This window comes from Homalodisca vitripennis, chromosome 4 (assembly GCF_021130785.1).
Source record: "Homalodisca vitripennis isolate AUS2020 chromosome 4, UT_GWSS_2.1, whole genome shotgun sequence".
Classification (NCBI taxonomy): Eukaryota; Metazoa; Arthropoda; class Insecta; order Hemiptera; family Cicadellidae; genus Homalodisca; species Homalodisca vitripennis.
This window is the reverse complement of record NC_060210.1, coordinates 65,394,216-65,417,972: the sequence shown is the minus strand read 5'-3', so window position 1 is coordinate 65,417,972 and position 23,757 is coordinate 65,394,216. Positions and strand designations below refer to the sequence as shown.

General features: G+C 32.3%; 1 protein-coding gene across 2 annotated transcripts in view; it reads right to left on the bottom strand.

The window, feature by feature from the left end:
• The window catches only part of LOC124359424 (alpha-sarcoglycan), a 54,993-nt gene that overhangs the window by 10,072 nt on the left and 21,164 nt on the right, over positions 1 to 23,757 (bottom strand). The window contains exons 4-9 of one of the 2 annotated variants that reach the window (XM_046812156.1): positions 21,652 to 21,730; positions 19,555 to 19,756; positions 18,531 to 18,726; positions 11,129 to 11,212; positions 6,050 to 6,168; positions 2,741 to 2,803 (exon numbers count right to left, since the gene is read on the bottom strand). In XM_046812156.1, coding sequence (XP_046668112.1) covers positions 2,741 to 2,803; positions 6,050 to 6,168; positions 11,129 to 11,212; positions 18,531 to 18,726; positions 19,555 to 19,756; positions 21,652 to 21,730 — 743 coding nt within the window. The remainder of the gene's footprint in view (positions 1 to 2,740; positions 2,804 to 6,049; positions 6,169 to 11,128; positions 11,213 to 18,530; positions 18,727 to 19,554; positions 19,757 to 21,651; positions 21,731 to 23,757) is intronic. The other variant, XM_046812157.1, reaches the window with a different exon arrangement.

Sequence of the window (23,757 nt, the reverse complement as noted above, 5' to 3'; positions counted from 1 at the left end):
AGGTGATCACCACGTAATTCTATATCATTAGTGACAGAAGGTCAAATTGAATCACCTGTAAAAAGCTTCTGGACAGATGTATTTTGCTATAACACTTTACCGTTTTACACATTTTACAACAATAAAATATTAATCTATTTATCTTCACATTACATGGTTTGTCACGTTTGTGTACAAGTTATTGAGCCTTAATTAATGGCCTCCTACAACATTTCCTACAGAAACACTGAAATTCTTTCTTAGAAATTGAAATACCCTTGTGAATATCAATTTAATTTTTGAGAAATGCTCATTTTCCTCAACTCTTTCATTGCTTTCCATGTCCACCTCAAAAATTTCCAATTTTCAACTAGCTATTTTCAGGAAATGTACTGAAAATAAAATATTTTTTTACATAATATACACAACATTTTTTGTAGTGTCCAAAAACCATCATTTACTTTGCCCCTCTCAATTTTTGAGATAGTTAAGCAAATTTGTAACAATTCAAAATAATTCAAAATTAGAGTTTATTCCAGTCCTTAAAACCCATTCCATAATTTCCAATTTTTATTTCTCTGTAAAGTACCACACACACACTGAAAACAACATGCACACCAAACCCATGCAGTTCTTGGCTACTACGTAAGTTTTTATAGCATTTTGAATATTTCCTACTTTTTTACTTTACAAACTTTTAATTAATTTTTGTATATGATAGGGATAATCTAACCCTCAACTACTCCAGCACTGTTTTTAATGCACACTTCATTGGAAAACAACGTTAATTCCCAGCTTGATCCTGCCCTAAATTTTAGCTCCAAACTCTCTCACTTTTCTTTGTCCTGAGCTCCCAAAGTCATCTGGATTATTTGTTAGATTGCGACAATCTTAGCCCTGAACTCATGCACCCAACTTTTAGTCCTTAGGATTATCCAGCTTGGAACTATCTTTGATCATAACCTAGAGTTAATATTGAGCTTTTGAAGTTATTTTTTATGGTCAGAATAAAAACTTGTTATAGATCCTGATCAAGAGTTAATTCCCGGCTCATAAACTGCCCCTGTATGTACAAGGTGTTCAGAAAAAGGGTGTCAAAAACTTTTGTGGCTGATAGTACTCATCATTTCAAACAAAAAAATGTCATGTAAACATAGGTCAAGAAATGTGTTATGTATTTTTTAGAAACAATACTATCTGTAGAAGTACTAAAGCTACAGATATCAATTTTGCACATATATTATAATAAGAAAGAGGAATACTCAATAAAATAATTATGTGATTTGCTTTAATATTAACAAAATGGCACTTGTTGCAAATTTGTAAATTCAAATAACAAAGATACCATTATAGTTATAAAAAATTACAAGATATCAGCTATTTTACAATTTTTATTACAATTCGAAAGTACTATTTTCAACACATCAGTTAACTGACAGTTGAGCCCTCTCAACTAACAATAAATTAATCTTTGATGCCTGGCTTGTGTTCACATAACTATAAAGTGGTTGTACTCACTTATGTGTTTTATATATATTTTAATACATTTTCTTTAAACATTGAATCACAAAAAGTATTTGCTCCGCTGGGACTCAAACCAGGGCCCTCACTTTTTACGATTCAAATATTTTGTATTTGACCGTTTCTGTCACATATGTGTTTAAATAAGGAAACTAACGAATGATCAGAAGACAAAATACCTATCAAACAAATATAATATTTCATAAATTTGTATAACCGGCAGTAGCCTGATTTTATTTTCAATACAAATTGACTCACAAAAAGCACTTGCTCCGCCGAGTCTCTCACTTGCTGAGCTGTATTACCACTATACCACAGAGCCCTCACTTTTTATGATTCAATTATTTTGTATATATTATTTATATATATATATATATATATATATATATATATATATATATATAAAACACAAATGTCGCAAATGTATCATTGAAAATTATTTTATTGGCCAAAACTTATTGTAAATTCCCCATTACAAAACAATGTATGTGTTTTAAACCTTAATACACTTTCCTGTATAACTTGACTAAGACAACAGGTAATATTCAAGTTGCTGTCAGATAATTATATGTTAACACGTTCTCGACAACGGTTTATTTCTTTATTTGCTATAGAATTTTTTCAATAATATTGGTAAAAACCGTATTTTTTATGTAAAACGTTTAAGTGTAAAAAAGTTGTATGTAGGCCCTGAATTTTGCACAAAAATTATTTTAATATATTTTTTCAATTTTTCTCCACGTACCCCAAGGGGTACCTACATAATTAGTTTACCTTAAAAATGAAGCAATTGTACACCCTAAGGAGTACATGATAGTCTGATGTATTTATTTAAGCGTCGGATCAAATTTAACAAACCACCAAGCAATAAAAACGTAATAAGGAAATGCATAGCAACATGTACCCCATCAGGCGCACAATGCGTTTTAAGAAAGTCCGGTATGTACCCGATCGGGTACACAACAGCAGTTGTGAAAGATCACGTGTACCCGATGGAATACACGTTGTCATGAACGTGTTAAACAAAATAATATTTTTTAAAAATAAAACAAGAAAAAGTGATTCACCAAACAAAATCACTCAAACTGGCTTCCAGTTCAACAAGTAAAACAACATTGTCATAAGTAAACTGTCTTGTGACTACAAAAACAAAAATATAAACATCCTACCAATCTGTGAAATCCAAAAACTGTTCAAAAGTCGTTCTGTTAGTTCAAAATAAATAACATTTCCTACATACCTCACCATGCCTTCAAAAGCAACAAAGAGAGAGTCTATGATGGCAAATGGAGGCTTGTCATTCCTGCAATATTAGTCACCATCTTACTTCGTAATGTGGACATATTAAGCTTATTTTAAATTAGTTCACTAACTAACTAAACTTCTTATGCTAGCAAAGACACAGAATCAGTCTCTATTTTTACTTTTAAATAACAACAGATTTGTTATAAATAACTTTTAATTTTTCTTTATATATTAAATTTGACGAATTCTTATCACACTAATATTAGTTAAAACCACGGTTTGTTATAGATTTGTCATAAACTTATGGGTTTGTTCTGTTATGCAATTATGACAGATTTCCAACACTTAATATTCTGTGAACTTTTTTGTTTCAGGAATGCGTGATTTGAGCTTGAATTTATGATTTTTGAGTGTTGATGCTTTGATCATGAGCATTAGCAAAATCACCTTGTACCAAAAGATTGGAGTACTTGAACATCTTTGCTAATAATGAGACGTGTGTTGATTGCTTTGACCACTATCAAACTCAACTTGTTCCAGAAAATAAAGGGATAATATTTACATTAGCCACTTTTGCTAAAACGATCTAGGATCACTTTTATAAATGTCTTAAAATAGTACGTTTTCATTTTCAGAAAGAATGTTTAGGTGGTGACAATCCATACACTGCACAATAATTGATAATATGTTTGAAATTTAGGTTATATCCCAAATAGTCACTTCATCAATCTAGGAGACCGAGGGGAATCAGAGTTTCTAGGTGGGGGGATAACAACAACAAGGGGTAGGCATTGGTGGAGTGGATAATTAGGATACCAATATTCATGTGAAGAAAGTACAAGAATTTTGAGAACATGAGAGAAGGTGGAGGTTGCATCCAGGTCTGAATGAACAGAATGGTCCTACAGTTGCCTTCCCACAGTGTGGTAACCAACCTTATCTCCTTAAGTAGATTGTGTCTTCTCAGGTTATGGGTCTGATTATGGGACAGGAGGCATCTTTACAGAGTCAGCATTCTCCGGGATGATCCACTCTGTATCATGTGTGATGAGCAGGAGGAAACTGCTGAACACCTACTCTTAGACTGTCCTGCAATAGCAAGGGAGTGCTACACCATCTTTGGAAGTCTGGACAAGGGTGATGAATTTCCCCAGGAGGATCTGATCAGTGGTTTTTGGTGGTTTGCAGAACTGCTGGTATGGCAATAGGTCACCCCTTAGAAGAAGAAGAAGGGCTACCTACTGCATATGAGGATAATTTCTTTTTCATAATTTTTTCAACAGTTTCTACCTCTATGTCAAGCCTGACTGTCGTTTTATCATCAGTCGTCTCGGTCTTGTTTGCCAATACACATCTTATTTGCACTTCTTGTTTTTAAATATTTTTTTTTATTTTTATTTTTTTTGTTTTTTTTTTATTTTATTGTTTTTTTTAATTTTTTTATTATTTTTCTGTTTTAAATTGTTTTTGTTTTTTTTTAATTATTTTTTTTTTTTTTGATTGGTCAGATTTTTCTGTATAGTATTTTTGTTAAATAAAGGTGTTCTTTGTGTTTTGTCATTACCACTAGCCGTTTTATTATATTCAAGATGGTTTGTGTCTGTTTGCTAATAAGCCTCTCCACCTTCTACAAGTGGAGAAAATATTTTACTTAAAAACAATATGTGTAGTGGAAGCCCGTTCAACTACTAATGCCTTTTCCAAAGTAGAAAAATTCTGTCTTTTAGAAATTTAATTGTTATCTATTGTTTTTTAAATTTAATTTTTAAGAATTTTCCTTGTGAAAAAAATCAACAAATATTTTGAAGTGGCTAAAGTAAACATTTACCAATTTGACTACTCATATATCTCTATTAGTAATAAGAAGTGTTGATTGCTTTGACTAATTGAACATTAGTAAACTCAATTTGCTCAAAAAATTGGAGTACTCTTACATCTCTGTTAGTGATGAGAGTTGTGTGTGTGACATACTCACTTTCTACAAGTGTTCCAATTCATTATGTAAAATACATATTAAAAATGGCTATCACACTAGAAAACATAATATAGAGAAAATGTGCTAGAGGGTGAAATATTATTCATATTCTTGACTTGAATACCAAGATTGTGTTGTCAACTAGAAGGTTATCTTATAAATGAGTAATGATTTATAAGTAACTCTAGCTAGAACCCACTAAATCTGCATAATTGCCTGCTAAACCCCAAAAATAGTATTCCCAAATAAAATTTAAAAAATTTAAGGGTTTACATCTTTTAGGTCTATCAAGCCAAAATAAATTAATGCAGCTTTTAAAGTATTTTGTAATTTGTTCAATCCTTTCAAATCAAAAAATATATAAACTTACTCTTACTGAATTTAATAACAATAAATAAACTACAGTAGATAAGTGCTTTTAAAACTACTCATTTCTTGTTTAAAATCATTTTGTATTCAAAAATCCATCAAAACACTATGTAGCTCCTATCTTATAAATATTATTCATATTCTTGACTTGAATACCAAGATTGTGTTGTCAACTAGAAGGTTATCTTATAAATGAGTAATGATTTATAAGTAACTCTAGCTAGAACCCACTAAATCTGCATAATTGCCTGCTAAACCCCAAAAATAGTATTCCCAAATAAAATTTAAAAAATTTAAGGGTTTACATCTTTTAGGTCTATCAAGCCAAAATAAATTAATGCAGCTTTTTAAAGTATTTTGTAATTTGTTCAATCCTTTCAAATCAAAAAATATAAACTTACTCTTACTGAATTTAATAACAATAAATAAACTACAGTAGATAAGTGCTTTTAAAACTACTCATTTCTTGTTTAAAATCATTTTGTATTCAAAAATCCATCAAAACACTATGTAGCTCCTAGTCTGATTTTGTCCATTTTATAGATATTTTTATATATATCCATTGCTTGAATACAATGTGGAATAATTTGTGTTTTCTCAAAAACAAAACGTGAGAACTACCTAAGCACTATCTTAGAGAATTTGACCAAACTGGGTGTATGGTTACATAAAGCCTTTACACATTCAGGCACATGACAGAAAACTACAAGGCCTAAATATTTCAGTAAAATAGGTCAATTACAATTTGAATGACATAATACTAGAAAATCTAAACTAACAGCACATAGTACAAACGAAATCTAAATTGTTGTAATATAAATTAGTCAGAATCACAATAATTCTCATGATAATAGGCAGGTTTTGTTAGATAATATGGAGTTTTGGGATATTTAGCTATTCCCCCAAAAGAATTACAACAAAATTATTATTTACTACTTAAAATACAGATGTTCTACTCACGCAGTGTCTTGTTGGAAGCATAGAATGAATGTGAGCAGTATTACCAGTACAGCCAGACACAACAAAGGTACTACAAGTGTGAGAGCAAGTTCTGACATGTAGTGTCGGTTTGGCAGCTCCTGAAATACAAAAACTCATCTCATTTTGTTAAAATGAATAGTGGAATCTAACACTTTTGTCACTACTTACTAATGCTGGGAGCCTGTGGATTGCATTTACCATTAAATGGTGCTTGATTGATAACAGAAGGGTCAGTGTTTGTAATGTGGTTCTTATCACAATGAAAACTTACTGGCTAACATAAGGATACTTTTTCTCATTTTGTGCACTACAACCACACAATTAAGTTGACAGCTCTCTGCAGTATTTTCTTTTTATTTGGTGTTTATTTTGTCCCTGAGTTACTATTTTATACTTTCAAGTCTCTATGTATATAAAATGTGCAATTAACAGGTTCAGTTTATTATGACAGTTTGATATTGCTATAATAAAGACATTTATACAACTACTGGCATTTTACCATTATTAAATCTTATTATCTTAGTCTCAACTTACTTGTGTAATCAAAGACTGTGTAAAAGAAAGTCTTACAATGTTAACCCTTTTAGGACAAGTGGGCTATAACCGCAAAGTACTGTCCAAGAAGACAAAGCGGACTATAGGTAGCCCACTTCTTTTTTAATGTTTACAATTCAGGAGACATAATAAAACTATGATTATTTATGCTAATGTATGTCCTATGGCCTATTTACAAAAATCTTTTCCAGTTTTGATTGCAATATAAATCATCAACATCATCACATAACAGCTGTCACATCACGTGACGCCACTTGTGTAATTACATAGTTGATTGTGTTGTGTATTTGTGTTTTCTATCCTTCTTTTCCAACCAATAAACATAAAATTTTATACTCTTGTAAAAAATATAGTAAGAAAGTGATAAATGTTGTTTTGCATTTAGTGAATTTTTTTCCTTATAGTAAACTAACGATAAGCAAAAACATGAGCCAAAGTAATTTGATCTAATTTGTATCTAATTAAATTATCATCAAATAATGGTTATATTGTATATAATTTTATTGTGAACTAGCTTTTACCCGCGGCTTCACACGCAATCTTTAGAACCGAAGAATATTACTTGGTAAAAGCAATTATGATGTAATATGATGGGAGTCCTAAAAAAATGTTAAAACAAAAGTAGGCATACATCAGGTAGATATTATTTAAGTTCATGGTAAATAGTATCTGAGTTTAACTTAATTATTATATCATGTTTGGCACGTGTAGGAGCATTTCTGGTTCTAATTAATTATATACATAACGTCACAGCTGCCTTGTCATCCCTATCAAGAAAACACAAACCTCGGATCACACAGGTCTCGGAAACTTACTTCGGTCAAAAAGCGTATATTTCCAGTCCTTGTCATATATTTCAGGTCTAAGATATTTCCAGTACCATAGTAGAGTTTGCCTTGTTGTTCTGACGAAGAAAAAAATATATACTTACATAGGACCGAGATGTCTACTTCGGTTAAAAAGTGCCTACTTAAGACCGTTTAAATTCACTTAGCTACAATGTCACAGTTAGCTTGGCTGGTTCTCGGAAATCTATTTTGGTCAAAATTGTGTTGACATAGTTGAGTTTGCCTTGTCCTGATGAAGAAAATACACACATAAGTAGGACTGAAAAGCCTATTACGACCTAGAGGAAAGCCCTAGCTACTTCTTATATACTTTCGGTATAAGGGGGAAATCCTTATTAAGGTTATGCAACATTCCAAAATAATCGTTATTAAAGTTCTTCATTATACCAGTCTTGCTTTTTGGACTGTAGCCAGGGATACAATGAATCGTTGAGGAATGTTAGTGTTCATTTCTCTGTTTTCCATAAGCCACTGTTAAAATTCAATATCACAATGTCAAGGAATCCCACCAGTTTAAAGTAACTTATGTGAAAGCATTCATAACTTTGTTCATTAAGGTTGGTTAAATAACAGTGTTTAACCCTTTCCGGGCCAGGCGGCAATATATTGCCGCCATAGATCGCGTCTGAAAAATGCCAGGTGGCAATATATTACTGTCGGTGACATATGCGAAAAGCGCCAGGCGGCAATATATAGACGCCTTGATATTCATTGTTTTCTTAAATACATACGACGTCAAATGATTAAAGTTTTATGTTTTTTTATTCCCTGGTATATTTGTAGACAATTAATATGAATATCATTTTTATTTTGGAGGTCTATGCATTTTTATTTCGTAATAATTGTCACGAGACATTATCAGCTGACTCGATCTATTGTTGTTAATTCTTTATGCTTTAGTGTAATCGTACTATTGTATGCTGGATTCTTCTACATTATTTTATTTTGTGGTTGTAAATATTAGTAGTGTTAGTAGTTACGTGCTTAGAGCTATTGTGTGTAGTAGTTACAATGACTGACAATTTGCGATCTCACGGGAGTGAAATTGTAAGTACGAGGGGTATCCAAAAAGTAAGTTTCCATTAATTATGAAAAAGTTAAAAAGACTCAAAAAATAACTGAAACACATTTATTTAACTTTTTACATCATACCTTATTTTTCTACATAGTTACCATCCCTTTCTAAGCACTCTTGGTATCTAGGAAGTAGTTTTTTTATTCCAGCATCACAAAATTCACCCGCCAAATTTTTAAGCCAAGTATCCACCTCATTTTGAAGGTCATCGCTGTTGGCAAATCGCCGACCGCCAAGGTGTCTTTTCAGCTCCGGAAACAGATGAAAATCGCTAGGCGCAAGATCTGGTGAGTATGGAGGATGACCAAAAACATCCCACTTAAATTTCCTCAAAAGTTCCATTGTTGCACGAGCAGCGTGTGGTCGGGCGTTATCTTGAATAAGCAGAACCGTGCGCGACAAAAGTCCGCGCCGTTTATTCTGTATTGCCCGCCGAAGTCTGGTGAGAACTTCACAATACCTTTCTGCATTTATGGTTTCGCCACGAGGAAGATAGTCAATCAATAACACTCCACGGCAGTCCCAAAAAACTGTAGCCATTACCTTTCCTGCCGACTCAAAAACTTTGGCTTTTTGAGGAGCTGCCTCTCCTTTTTTTTGCCACACCATACTCTGGCGTTTGGTCTCTGGAGTTGAGTGGTGAATCCATGTTTCATCACCAGTGACTATTCTACTGAAAAGGTTTTCATCTTCATCGTCAAACAATCGCAAGAAAGACTGGGCAGCAGCCATTCGTTGTTGTTTATGGGCATTGCTCAATAAGCGAGGCACCCATCTTGCACACACTTTTGCAAGCTGAAGATCTTCTGTCATGATATTGTGCACAGATGACCGGCTAACTTCAACACTTGACAGCAGTTTATCCATAATTTCATCGAGAGTCACTCGCTTATCATTGTCAATAACTGCTCGTACAGCATTAATGACGTCAGGTTGCCGAGAATTGGCCGGTCGGCCACTACGCTCATCGTCATGAACATTTTCTCTTCCTTCCAAAAACATTGCACGCCAACGACGGACCATCTGAACGGACATAACATGTTCACCATACACTTGACACAACTGACGATGAATTTCAACGGCAGTTTCGTTTTTGGCGGTCAAGAAACGAATAACACTACGGACTTCGCAACTGGCGGCAGAACGCAGTGGAGTCTCCATGATGTTTGGGCAGCAACTGACTGAGAAGCGTGACAATGGGCCAGTGACCGGCGCACCTGTTGCCAACCAAACCGCGCTACATATCCCCGCCCACAGCTGCACGCTGTGTTACGTACGCGTCTTTTTACAGAACAGGGAAACTTACTTTTTGGATACCCCTCGTAGCATACTGTATTTGTAAATAAAAAAGTGTAAATAAATTTCAAATAAAATTGTGTAAATATTTCTTGCTAAATAGTGTTTTAACTGTATTTAAACTGTTTATGGATCGTACAATCATCTGTTTACCGGTACATCCATAATGTGAATATTTATTTTAAGTTTCTTGCAGTGTAAGAGTCAGTTGCTTTATCACTTGTTGTGAAGTACAATTATGCATATTTAAACAAAATGTGTCATAAAAAATTTATTTATGAGAGAATTAACACAAAATTTTGTATAGTTGTTACTTTCTAAATGTACAATATATAATAAAATAGCTTACCACAGTAAAATTATTTTTCCTTTTTTAGTTATTTACAAAAAAAATAAAAAAATTTTTATGTAATTTATTAAAACTTTTTTTTTAAATTACTTAAAACTACATCTATATATTTTTTTGTTGATAGTATATATCTATACGGGTAATTTGGTGCAACTTTTAGGTCATTCTCTAATTTTTATGAAAAGTTATAAATTTTAATTAAGAGACTGCAAAATCGCCAATTTTAGCCTGGCACTTTTGACTAGTCACAAGCGGATATGATATGTGAAAAAATTTTGCAATATCTCATATTTGGTTAATATATATACATGATAAATATATATATTAACTTTATATTTACTATCTGCATTACAATACTGATCAATAACTGTTTACTTAATATTTCATCAAATTTAAATGTAAACAGATTTTTCAGCCAATTTGTCGACATAGAACTAAAAGTTTGAACAGCTGTTTAGTGCCAGTTTAATTTGGATTATGAAACGTAAAATCTACATTTTTCTGAATTTCAAAATATTCAAGGTAACTTTTCTTATATTTTGCTTCATAAAAACCTTCCATGGATTTCAATGAAAATTTTACAAAAAGAATTAACCGAAGTGGTCCAGTCGTTCTCAAGATTTGTGCTTAGCAACACATTTTGTGATTCATTTTTATTTATAAGATAATAGGATAACATTATATGTTGTAACATTTAATACTGTACTTATAATGTATTTATAAAACATTTGCATTTTCTCTATTTTCACCTTTGTCTTTTTCAATACAGCCTTCAGAAAAAGTAGTTACTTCTAAAGTGTGTACCAGAAAAAATTACTAATATTTTTGTCATCCTAAAAGGGTTAATTAAAAATCTTTTATGTATCACCATAAACATAAAATACACAGTAACGTATCATTTTAACATATATGTGGAACTCTGAATATTCTGTTACCTGTTTGCTGACAGAAATGGCGTTCTTCTGGTTTAGCCATGTGGGGTTGTATTCAGCAGAGAAATCTTCCAGAACATCTTCGATCTGAATACAACACAACAGGTATGAAAGAATGAGAATCATGAAATCCTTATTCTAGACACAGTTATTCAGATACTACACATTTATTCATACACTGCATGTTTATGAATAACATATAATACTATTAAAATACGAATATTTAATATTATGATATTCTAAAAAAGAAACATTATTTACAACCTAAACTGTTGATTTTTATTCCTTTATTTTTCATTAGTATGATAGCTTGACTAGATGTGCCCAAATTGTTGATCGCTTAGTGTACAGATTGTATCCGTCAATGCAGTGCCCTTCGTACCACCAAATATTATTTTTATAACAAAAACCATGTTTTATTTTAAAAGGCTTTAAATTTTGTATAAACTATTATATTTAGTGACAACTTTTTAAATTTATGTATTATTAGATTCAATAAAGAAAAGGAATAATTTATAAAATAAAATTACAAACAAAATAAAATTTTTGTAATACAAGATTTATTTTTACGGAAATAATTTACACAGAACAGAAAATAAAACCACAATTAAACTTTCCATCTTAATAAGAGTGGTAGGGTTGTTTATCTTTTGTTATCAGAATCAGAATCAGAATCAGAATTATCTTTATTTATAATCATCAAGATTACAAATGGTGTCAACATTTAAACAATTACAATGGCCTTTTATTCTGAGGTGGCTGGGTCAGTTCTGGAATGTTCCTTGTAGGAATTCCTCGAGAGAATAGAAAGGTCTGTCCAATAGCCATTTCTTCAACGCTGCTTTCAGTGAGGAGCTTCTCTTGTGTTGCAGTTCTTGTGGTAGCCTATTGAAGAATTTCCTGCCGATGTACGATGGTTTAGATTCATACAGCTTCATATGGTGTGCTGGGAGGTTGTACAGTGCGCCATTTCTGGTATTGTGACTGTGAATGTCTCTATTTCTTGGCAGGTATTCTCCATCGACATGTAACACGACTTCTAATATGTACATGGAAACAACTGTCATAATTTTTAGATTAATGAAAGCATTTCTACAACTTTCCATGTGTTGTAGGTCTGCCAGGACTCTGACTGCTTTCTTCTGGATGATCAGAATTCTTTTTAGATTTGTTGCTGATGTGGCACCCCACACTGCAATGCCATATCTCAGCTGGCTTTCAAAAAAAGAGAAGTAGGCAGTTCTAGCAGTGTTTGTGTTGCTAAGGGATTTTATTTGTTTGATTATAAACATGCTGGTGTTAAGTTTTTTGCAGAGAGAATCTATATGTGGTGTCCAGGTCATCTTCTCATCAATTGTCAGTCCCAGGAACTTAACACTTGTCTCCATTTGTACTTCTGGTATAACTTCGACTTCAGATGCTCGTCTTCCAAATGCTATCTGGCTGGTTTTGTTTGGGTTTGCAACCAAGTCATTTCCATTGCAGTACTGGTATGCCATGTTTAGAGCAACATAGCATGACACTGCTAGGTCGTCTGGTGATTGTCCATTCAGCAGAAGCGTTGTATCGTCAGCATACATTAAAGGGGAGCAGAAATCGCCTAGGTACTGTGGCATGTCGTTAACAAACAAGATGAAAAGTGCTGGTCCTAGAACCGACCCTTGAGGCACTCCTCTTTGAACTGGGAGAGGTTTCGATCGTATTTCCTCTGTGATTCCTCTGTATGTGTGCTTCAGTTCTACTAGCTGTTGTCGGCCCTTGAGGTAACTTTGAAACCATTTGTTAGCAGTTTCACTTACTCCCATGTGTGTTAGTTTTTTAATGATGAGTTCATGACTGAGGCAATCAAACGCCTTATTTAGGTCGAGTAGAATTGCTGTTGAGAAATTACCTGCCTCCAAGTTGTCAACAATGGTTTCAGTTAGCTTTATCATCGCTGTGATTGTAGATTTTCCTGTAGTGAAACCATGCTGATAGTCACTGAGAAGGTAGTTTATGGAGCAGTGATCGAGCAGTCTCCTTAACACAATCTTTTCACAGACTTTAGATAAAGTTGAAATAAGCGAGATCGGTCTGTAATTGCTTACCTCAGACTTTTCACCATGTTTAAACTTGGGATAGATCTTTGAGATTTTCAGTCTTGAGGGAAACTTTCCTTCTTTGAAAGATTTGTTAAAGATAGTGACAAGGGGGAAGGTAAGCTCGTCCACACAGTGTTTCAGCATTTTGGAGGAGATCTCATCTATGCCAGCAGAGTTTTTCGGCTTTAATTCAGAGATGATTGCCCTGACTTCTGATGTGTCTGTATATGTGATGGCGTTTAGTTTTTTTATTGGCTCATGGACTATGGGTTGAATTGCTTTTCTCTCAGAGTCTGGGATTCTACTTAGAGTTTCTTCAGCTGTATTTATGAAGTATGTGTTAAAGCAGTCAGCAACTTTTTTGGGACAGGATGATAATTCTACATTTATTTGGAGTTTGAGCTCTGAAGTGCTTTTCTTTTTATTTCGAGCGTTATTTATCACTTCCCATGTGGCCTTTGATTTGTTTACTGCCCTTTCTATGTATTTAGCGGATGCCTGTTGTCTAAGTAGCTTGAGTCTTTGATCATAGGTTCTCTTTTTTACATTTGCCTCTTCTTTTTCGGATTGATTCCCTGTCACTTCATATCGTCTTTGATATTTTAAATAGTCTTCTTTTAGTCTGAGTGCTTCCTTGTCTGAGAAGTGTTTTGGCTTGTGTTTTCTTTTAGATCTCTTGTTTTTCCTGGGGCATGCCGAGTCCAAGGCTTTTGTGAGGATGAAGTTAAACTCATTGTATGCTTCCTCTGTGGTAGGAGCTTTGACTACATCCTGCCATGTTTCCCTAGAAAGCTGCAATTTCAGTTCATCCAGGTTTTCTAATTGCAAGCTCCTACACACCTTGATAGGTTGTTAGTTCATGATATCTTTGTTTCGCTTTTCTTACAACTTGAATTTAAAATAAAACTTTATCAACCTTCCATATTTATATTTTGAACTATAATCAGGACAAATCATACTTAAAATAAGAACTGATAAATAACATCAATGCTCGAAGTGCCATCATGCTTACTTATATTATAAAGTTTGCAATCCCAGACCATTTTTGTAAGCCCAAAACAATTTTTCACGTGTTATAATGTAAATAAGGTATAAAAATATTTTAAAAATTATTTATACCTTAAATAATTTTATTCACGATGTAAAATTGTACATCTGGTGTCAAGAGAAATATCGGTAGTATTTACAATGATGTTTCATCGAATTAAAGATAATTACAGTACCAATACAAAATCGTTAAATTGAATATAGATGACTATCATTGTTCTATTTACTTATATTTAAGTTTTGTTTTAAATATACAGTGAGTGGGAAATTGAATAAAATAAATTATATTCCAAGTACCTCTGTAAAAAGTAAAAATAGAAACATCAAGTCTCTTAATTCTCTGCTTTGCTTGCCAGCGTAAAATATCCTTAGTACTATGTGTTCATTTTCTGTATTGAATGATTGCCATGAATATGCAAAAAATAAATACTAACTATGTAACCAATAATTAATATATGTCAATGTAATTTAACAAGGTTCTTTCTTTAAAAGTAGTAATTAATACACTACTATTGTAATGCTGCCATTTTATTTTAATGGTGAAACCGAATATAGATTAATTTATATGACAATTATACATTTTTGCTACAAACGTTCTAAATTTAGTTTGCATCTTATTTTTAGTAAAACTTTGCGCCTTTTAAATGTAGAATATCCTGGAATTGCCAACTTGAGATCCCGGGATTTTCAGGGTTAAAAAACCGAACGGGATACCAAGATCCCACATCTTAGGATTGCAATCCCTAATTATCATCCTCGATGCTTTAATTCAAACACATACAGACCAAACTTTAAAGATAAGTCTTCACAAATGTTGATTTTATTATATTGCTAAACTAGTGAAATTTTCAAGTATATCTTAACTGTAAAAATTGATGCATGCATGTTACAGGTGCTTCTCATCTGGTTTTCACTTCGCCATTATACTAATTTTATTTTATCTATCTGGAAGTATATGATTGGGTTAAACTGTAATTTGGATTGTTATGAATTGGTTGATGAACAAATTTATCAATTCTTCTTTTAACATCAATTCACTAATTGATCCAAACAATTGGAGTAATTGGTCCAAACAAAGAAATATCGTATTATAACTGTTTTTATACCCTAGAACTCTCAGACATGTACAATCAAATTCACTTTTGATGACTTTGTTCTAATTCTTTTGTTGTTCTTTTGATTCTTTCAGAAGTCATGTATCTTCTTTAGCCATTAGTAAAAAATTTAACCATCTAAATTATTCATAAAACATAGAACTTATTTTGAATAAATTGTAATGTACTAAATTTTGATAAATAAGTGTAAAAAACAATGTTCTAAATTAGAAATTTAGCAGAACATCTCTTGTGGCCTTTATGGCCTTTGACAAGACGACTGGGCACCACAAAGCACTCTTTGGGGACTCCTGTTATAAACCTAAGTTATATGATGTAGTTTAGAACTTAGTCTAATCCTGTGAACTTCTATGTATGGTCCTTCTACTTCCAATCTAATTAAACTCCTATTTTATCCATCAAGTTTTATAAGGTACATTGATATGTTATTATTGTCTTGTATTTAATGCCTTTTATGCTAGTCTATAATGAGTGATCTTGAGTTGTTTCAACATGCAACATGCACAGTTTCTAACTGTTGTAAATAATATGTTTTGGAAGTTTCACTTTGTTGATTCATGTTGGCATTGTACTGCTCTTAATAATTTTATTTACATTCAATTCAATTAAAAAAACACATACTAAAATATTCTGAAATGTTTGTTAAAATGTAAGCAGATGATTGATATGTTCTTGTTTTGTAAAATTACTGATGCAATAGTAGTCCGGTCAATTTAGCTCAAAAATAGGGGCAACCTTGCATTAATTCCCAGAAAGCTGAAAATTTGCATAGATGTTGGGGACATCATTATTATGAAATTGTAAAAAGTCCCCATCAATCCCATGTCTGCAAAAATTTGTATTCCAGGTCAAATTTCACAAAAATGGGTTTTTTGAATTTTTCAGCTAAACGATTAGTTTTATGATAAAATATGTCAAACAAAAATTGTAGATCATATAATGATCTACAAAAATTGTCCTTACACTTTTTTCCATAACACTAACCATTTTTTAGAAAAAGCCATTACAAAATTTTCTTACGTTCTATAGTCCATAATAAGCATGACTAAGCTGCCTATGATATCATTGGGCTTGCAATATAAGTAAAACTATAAGTCTGCGAGACTAATACATTCATATTGACCGATAATTCTGAGAATATGATGTTAAAAAATAAGGAGTCCAAATTTTAAGGAACCACGTGCCCTTGAACAACATCCGCCTGCCATTCCATTGTTCGCGTGGCCGTTCCGTCTACCTGCTTTTCTGAGCTCGCACCTAAATCACCGTTAGTCTTGAAAATTCCTTCGTAGTGAAAACATGTAGTTATTTAAAATATTCTCTGCTAAAGTTTGTGCTTTATTCACTTGTTGTTGAAAATATGTTACAGTTCTATTTTATTTGTACTAAACTTTTATCTTCAAGTGAATGTGTTACTGTTTATTGCAGCATGAAGACGTTAATGAACACGAGTATTCATATGGAGAGATAACGTACTGATTGCTTGAAGAACGTAAATTCAATAACAATTCATGTGCAGTGTCACAAACAATACATTCGACAGAGTACAATTGTAGCAGCAAAACGGCATAATAAAGAGGAATCAGCTACCTTTAAAAAAGTCCTCCTCGTACTAGAGCACGTGTAAGTGAGTTACATTTTTCTTTTAACTATTTGTTGTTTAGTTTTCAGTGATGAGTTGAATGAAGAGTACGAAAAGAAACAATCACAGAAATCTCGTCGTAAAATTTGTAACGTTACAACTCTTTCATTTAAAGACTCAGTTATGAAAGCAGCTCAGTCTCGTTCTGTTGACACCGCAAAAACTCGCATCATTGTTGCTCGCATCGGGTTTGAACACAATTTAGTTGCTGCTGAAGCTGAGTACCATAATGATTGCTTTGTTTCATTTTTAAAGCCAACCACTGGAGGTCAAGTCGGTCGTCCTCAAGATGAAGCATTGAATTTCGCCATGGAGGGAATATTTTCATATATTGAAAGTAATCATGACTGCCAGTTTACGTTACAGGAATTGAAAAATGTTTGTACAAATGTAAGTGTTGATAACAGAACAAAGTTAAATTATGGTAATAGAATCATTATTACTGAGAAACGAAGATAATTAACATTTGCATGTTTTGTTGGTAATTATTATGGTATTATCAATCAAGCAAGCTGGAGTGAAAAAAACCTAAAGGCAAAGAAGAGTGATTAAAAGTCCTAGCAACTGCGGCAACACTTACTCGGGAAGATATTCAATCGGTTCAATCATATACTGTTTTTATACCATATACTGGCTGTGATCTACAATTTTTGTCTGTCATATTTTATCATAAAAGTCACTGATTCGCTGAAAAATTCAAAAAACCCATTTTTGTGAAATTTGACCTTGAATAAAACTTTTTGGAGACATGGGATCGATGGGGACTTATCACAATTTCATATCAATGGTGTCCTTAACATCTATGCACATTTTCAGCTTTCTGGGAATTTTTGCAAGGGTCAATGTCTAAATTGACCGGACTATAGTATTTTATTATGTTTAGAACTCCATCAGAAACAAGATCAGTTATTGTTAATTTAGTTGTGTGAACTGCCTTTTCTCTTTTAAGTTGAAATCTGTTAGGTCTATAAGGAAATGTTCTATAGGTCTATAGGCAGTAAAGGAAATGTTTCAGGGATCAGTTATTTTTTATGAATTTTCTATGTTTCGGTTTGAAACCGCATATCAACCGATGGCAGAATAATCGAGCTATCGATTGAAGTATTTCATTACTCTTATAACTATCTTATCTTTTTCTAATATAAGAATATAATAATGCAGAATAATCTAGCTATCGATTGAAGAACATTATTACTCTTATATCTATCTTATCTTTTTTGAAAATAAGAAAATAATAATGAAGATAATTGATTATTATTATTTCGAATATTTTGAAAGCAATTATATATATTAAGTTGTACATCTGAAGAATTTTGAAAGGTATATAACAGTTTAATATAAAGATTACAAACGGCTGAAATAAAGAGTGCCAGTACAGGAGCAGACACTATCAGTTCGAGGGTTAATAATCATCATGCATTACACTAACTTATTAATAGCACTGTAATATACATTAATAACTATTGACATGACAATTTACAATTCATTTCCGTTTATCAGACTTGGTTGATAGACACTACCTGTGAAGTAACATTGACCAGTCGGAAGGCACACCAATCAAGAGAGAAGTTGTACTGCTTGAAGAAACGCTCAACGGAGGTGTGCTTGAAGTCAGGACAATTGGTCTGGCCTTTGCTACGAAGGGGAAGGACTTCCAGCTGGAGATCTTCCAGAGTCTTGGAGAATGGAGCTCGACTACCGATGTGCATCACTATTCTGCAATTACAACATCTTAGAAAATGTTCCAAAATGTTCAGCACATCTTTCTGTGAATCATTAGACAGGAAACTTCATCCCAATTTTGATCCAATGAGCTTTATAATTAATTTATTTCAATCCATTAAATTTTGAAAGGAACATTGATTCCAAATGTTGTAATATCACACTTAATACTATTTATGAAAATGAAATATACTTCTTTTATTTCTAATTCATTACTAAATAGTACAAAAGATAGTTTTTACATTCCCGGCAGACAGGAGCAATTGTGTATCAGTCTACTTCAATGACGCTCCGCCACATTATATAGTAAGGCTGTCTGTCTATCTGTATGGAGGACATCTCAAAAATAAAATGAGCTTTGGACTTGTAATTTGCATGCCCCAGAAAAGCCTGTTACATGACACATGGTGTAGTGTAATCCTACCTTGTACTAAATGTTTGATTGTATAAACAATTAATATTGTCCAATAATAAAATTGTACTCAATTCTTTAAAATAGTATATTTCTAACTCAGTAGTACAAGTACACTATTATCATTGTATTTACTGAGTTACTCAACAAATAAAACAATTCAACAAATATAAGCAAAAAAATCATTACTAAATAAGTATTTTCTAAATAAGTAAAAAGTAATTTCTTAAGTGGAATACGTGTTAGTCTAATTATGAAAGTAAGTTTTAAATTAAAATTCTTTAATACAAATACATTATTACAAAATCATCAATTCTTTAGTGCTTCTATATCAATGTCTGAAACTTAAATACACCTTTGAAAACTAACCTTAAAAGCTGGTTTATTTTTGGAATAGGACTCAAACTTACCCCTCACCCTCAAAAGGGTTCAGAGGCAGCCTAGCTCCCAGCTGCACGGCTGAAGCAAGGAATGTTATGTACAGATCGGACTGACTCTCTGGCCAAAGGGAACGACGGAACACATCCAGCAGACGGTTGTAACGGTCAGAGTCTAACATGTCTTCCACATTCAGCTTGTCCACTTTCAAGTGCACCTCGTACAGAGCTGGCTCTGTACAACATAGCAACATCTTATTGAACAATATTTTAAAACTTTCATAAGACTACTAAATTTTTAAAGAATTACCTAATTTAAAAAATGAAAGTAAACTATTATTCTCATTAATTCCTGAATATTCAGCTTAGTTCATAGATGAATAAGAGAAGCTCCAAAACTAAGTCAGCAAGGCCAACATAGCATTAAAAAATAATGGCTGTTCCTAAAAAATGGAAACTATTGCATATTGCTGCCAGCCTTCTTAGGTTAAAAGGCATTTGTGTATTAATCTTAGAAATAAACATAGATACTGAAATTATCTCGTTGGCCATCTGGGTATAGAATTAATTTGGAATCCAGGTTTAAACACATTTGTATTACACTTTAAACAAACTAAATATAATTTCCGTAAGTAGTATACTGAAAAATGTTTAATGTATACTATTTTTTGTTATGACACTCAACATTTATTTTTGTAACATAACTTTTTTCTCTATCAAGAACTTTTTAAATGAATCCAATTTAGGGGTTGCTGATTTCATATCAAATTTTAAGGATTGTAAAAATTTGTTGAGGTTATCCACATATAAAGCATTTCACATGGTTAAGATATTGTCAAAAGTAATCAACAAAAATTCAAAATTAGTCTAGAATTACTGTGAAAATCAATTCACTAATATTATTTAAACCATATATGTAATATTTTTTAACCTTATTTAAATTTAACAATCTGCAGAGGCAAAATTCTGGGTTTAAAAAAATATATATTTGTTTGTATAGGCCAGCATCAGTTTTTCTTTGTGTAAGTGGGTGTCTGATACTTGAGTAACCACACAAAACACATCATGTGAGAGAAACCCTCAAATCTGGACTGCTACAAGCTGTAAGTATTGCTTGAAATATTTGACCGAAAACTTTAGAATGATGTAGATCATGTCTTTTGTTTTTAGTCATGACATTTTATGATGGAGGGGAAACAAAATTTGTCTAGATCGTAATTCAAAGTTAACACAAAGTGCAGAAATGCCAGTTTTGTCTTTTGGGCAACATTAGGTGAATATAAAACTGACAACGTAGCCATGGTGGGAAGGATTGATTTAATATGAAAGTTGAGTTTAGCTCCAGTTCATCTTCGTTTTCATGCAGCATCTTGAATCTGATGCTGTTACAGACAACCGTGCATGTAGAAAACAATTCAACTAGATTATTTTAGCACCATTTCACCTTCGTCTTAATGTACTGTCTGGAATCTGATCCAATTCACCTGGATTACACTATATTTTTAATTTGTAGTCTAGTTGTCTCCAACATCGAAATGATGTAAATTGTTCATCATGAGCTTCTTTGTTGTCATTCTCTATTTTTTCAATCTCTTCAGGCAAACATAGCTCCATATTCTAGGAGTCCAGTCTGTAATAGCATCAGATTCCAGACACTGCATTAAAAGGAAGATGAACTATAACTAAACTCTATACAACTTGCTTATCCTCTTTTTAACTATGATAGCAAAGCTTCTTGTTATGAAAAGCCAAAAACATATAAAGACCTTTCAACAAGAAATGAATCTACCATATATGTCAAGTAGTCAATATATGATAGTTACTTGATCTAAATTAAACCAGTTTCACAATAGTTCTTATTGATTTCATCACGCTTGTGATGAGTTTATGTTATAAGTTGTATTACAAGTTTCACCGATGTAATGACTTATTACAAGTCAATTCACAAAGTAACATCAACTAGTAAAACAATTTTAAATGGCATCAACTCTTTTGTATTAAATCAGGGTTAGTGCTACACTCACACTAAACTCAAATCATAGCAAGTAATGGTAAAGATTAATATGATTAATACTGATCTTACTTTTTTTGGACATACAGTATATTGTATAGTTTTATATTCAAACAAACCTGCTTTCTCCACAACGTTCATTTTGATAACTCGTCGGCGAGCTTCGTAGTTCTTCTTGTTGAGCCCAATCACTTCAATCTGTACACACCAGTTCACTTTTACTTTTATTTTTTTAGTTTTCATTGCAAAAATTCACACTTTATTAATTATTTATTTGGCTAAATAATATTTGAATGATAAAGAGTTACAATATAGTAAGAAAACTATGTCCAAAATAAGCAAAACTGTTATGGCAGATGTGGCAATCAGAATAGTACCTATTAGCAATAACATTTTTGCCATTTTGTAAGCTAGATTGAGGAAAATAATTAAAAATTTAAGTTTTTTCCGTATATTTAAGTTTTACCTCACCCAACATGTTGCATACTGTTATCCACAGAATGGTTTTGTCTTTGATAATCCTGCAAAGCAATGACTTTTTATGGTTTAAATATAATTATGGGTAAATCAGAAAATATTTTCTAAACATTCTATATTATTACTATTATAGCAAATGATCATTTCTTTCTTCTTAAGACTTATTTGTTTGTTATTTAGCTATACTAGTTTTCCAAAATTAAAGTAGTGTATATACAAACATTCAGCATGCCTTTCTGAGAGTACTGATTGATATACAGGGTGTTTCACAAGAGGTTAACACAACTTCAGGAAATGATAGTAGACACAAAGACGAGCAAAAAAAAAAACGTTCATATGAACATGAGTCCTACAGATAGGAAATTTTCATGAAAATTTCAATCACTGGGATTATAGAGCTAGTTTTTCTAAAATTCAGATTTTTAAAATCAGGCTCAATTGAGGACAACCAGCCTCCACCAAGCAAAATTAATAAATTTGAAAAGTTAGTGGTCCCATCAATTTCAATAGAAAAGTATGGACTTTGTTTTATTTTTCAACAAATAAAGATCTCAATATCCTTTAATTAATTCTCCTTAAAATTATATCATTGATAATGGATTTTTTCTATTTTTCGTACATTTCATTTACTCAACATAAATCTAACAGCATCTTTAATGCAATTATAAATTAAAGTGAATTTATGCTTTTCACTGATTTTAGATATGTGGTAATAAATTTTATAAGACTCTTCGACTGCATTATCATACCTTTGTTTATAGATTAAAAGATAAAGCCACATTAAGGAACTCATTCAGCCTTTGGAAGAAGGTTCATTCATTCATTCATTCATTCTTTTTGTTTGTAGGTTTGATATTTTATATCAAAGCATTGCATTAACAGACGGTTTCATATGCCAATATTATATGGCAATATTGCCATGAGATAATATTTCTCCACAGACAACGCACAATGATTTTTTAATCATTATCAACCATGAAGTATTTATAAAAATTCCCCTTTTTTTACATGTGAAGCACGCATGCATACTGATAGATTGGCAGTTCTTTACGACACATAATTTAAAAATACCAGTTACTGCCACTACTGATATTTTTGCCTACCTTTAGGTTTTTTGCAGAGATTAAAAGTTATTAACACATTAGCTAAGGGTAACTTACACTCGTCAGGTGAGGTTACCCGACAGTGTCACTAAGCAGCTGGTAGCCATTTTCTGTAACTTCCCGATAGTACTGCACTCTGACATAACTCGATAAAACTACTTGAACTAGAAAGAGTAGAACATTTCACAGAACATTGTTTTTTGTGGTAAAGTGATTTTTCTAACCGAGTTATTGAGATTAAAAGACCTGGACAGTATGGACAAAATTTATCTGGCCACTTTTCCCAAAAAGTTGTATATATTAACATATAAATTAGGTTGTTTTATTTGGTAAAATAAAAAGTAACACTGCCTTATTTTTTCAGTCAATTTATTAGGAATTTTATTTTACTTAATTTTATAAAATTAACAACTTGTGAATGTCTCTGAAACATTTCTGACACAAAAATGGTTTTTCGGCACATTCATGACAAAACATGGCTCTACTTGTGTCATATTTCTTCCAACATTGTCATTTTTCTTTAACCCGGGATCACTCGCGCCCTTCAAAATCACGTCATCACTCGCGCGTTAGATTTTTTTTAACAAATGATATTTGTGGGTTTTTTCAAATAAAACGCAGTATATTTGTTCTAAATCTGATATA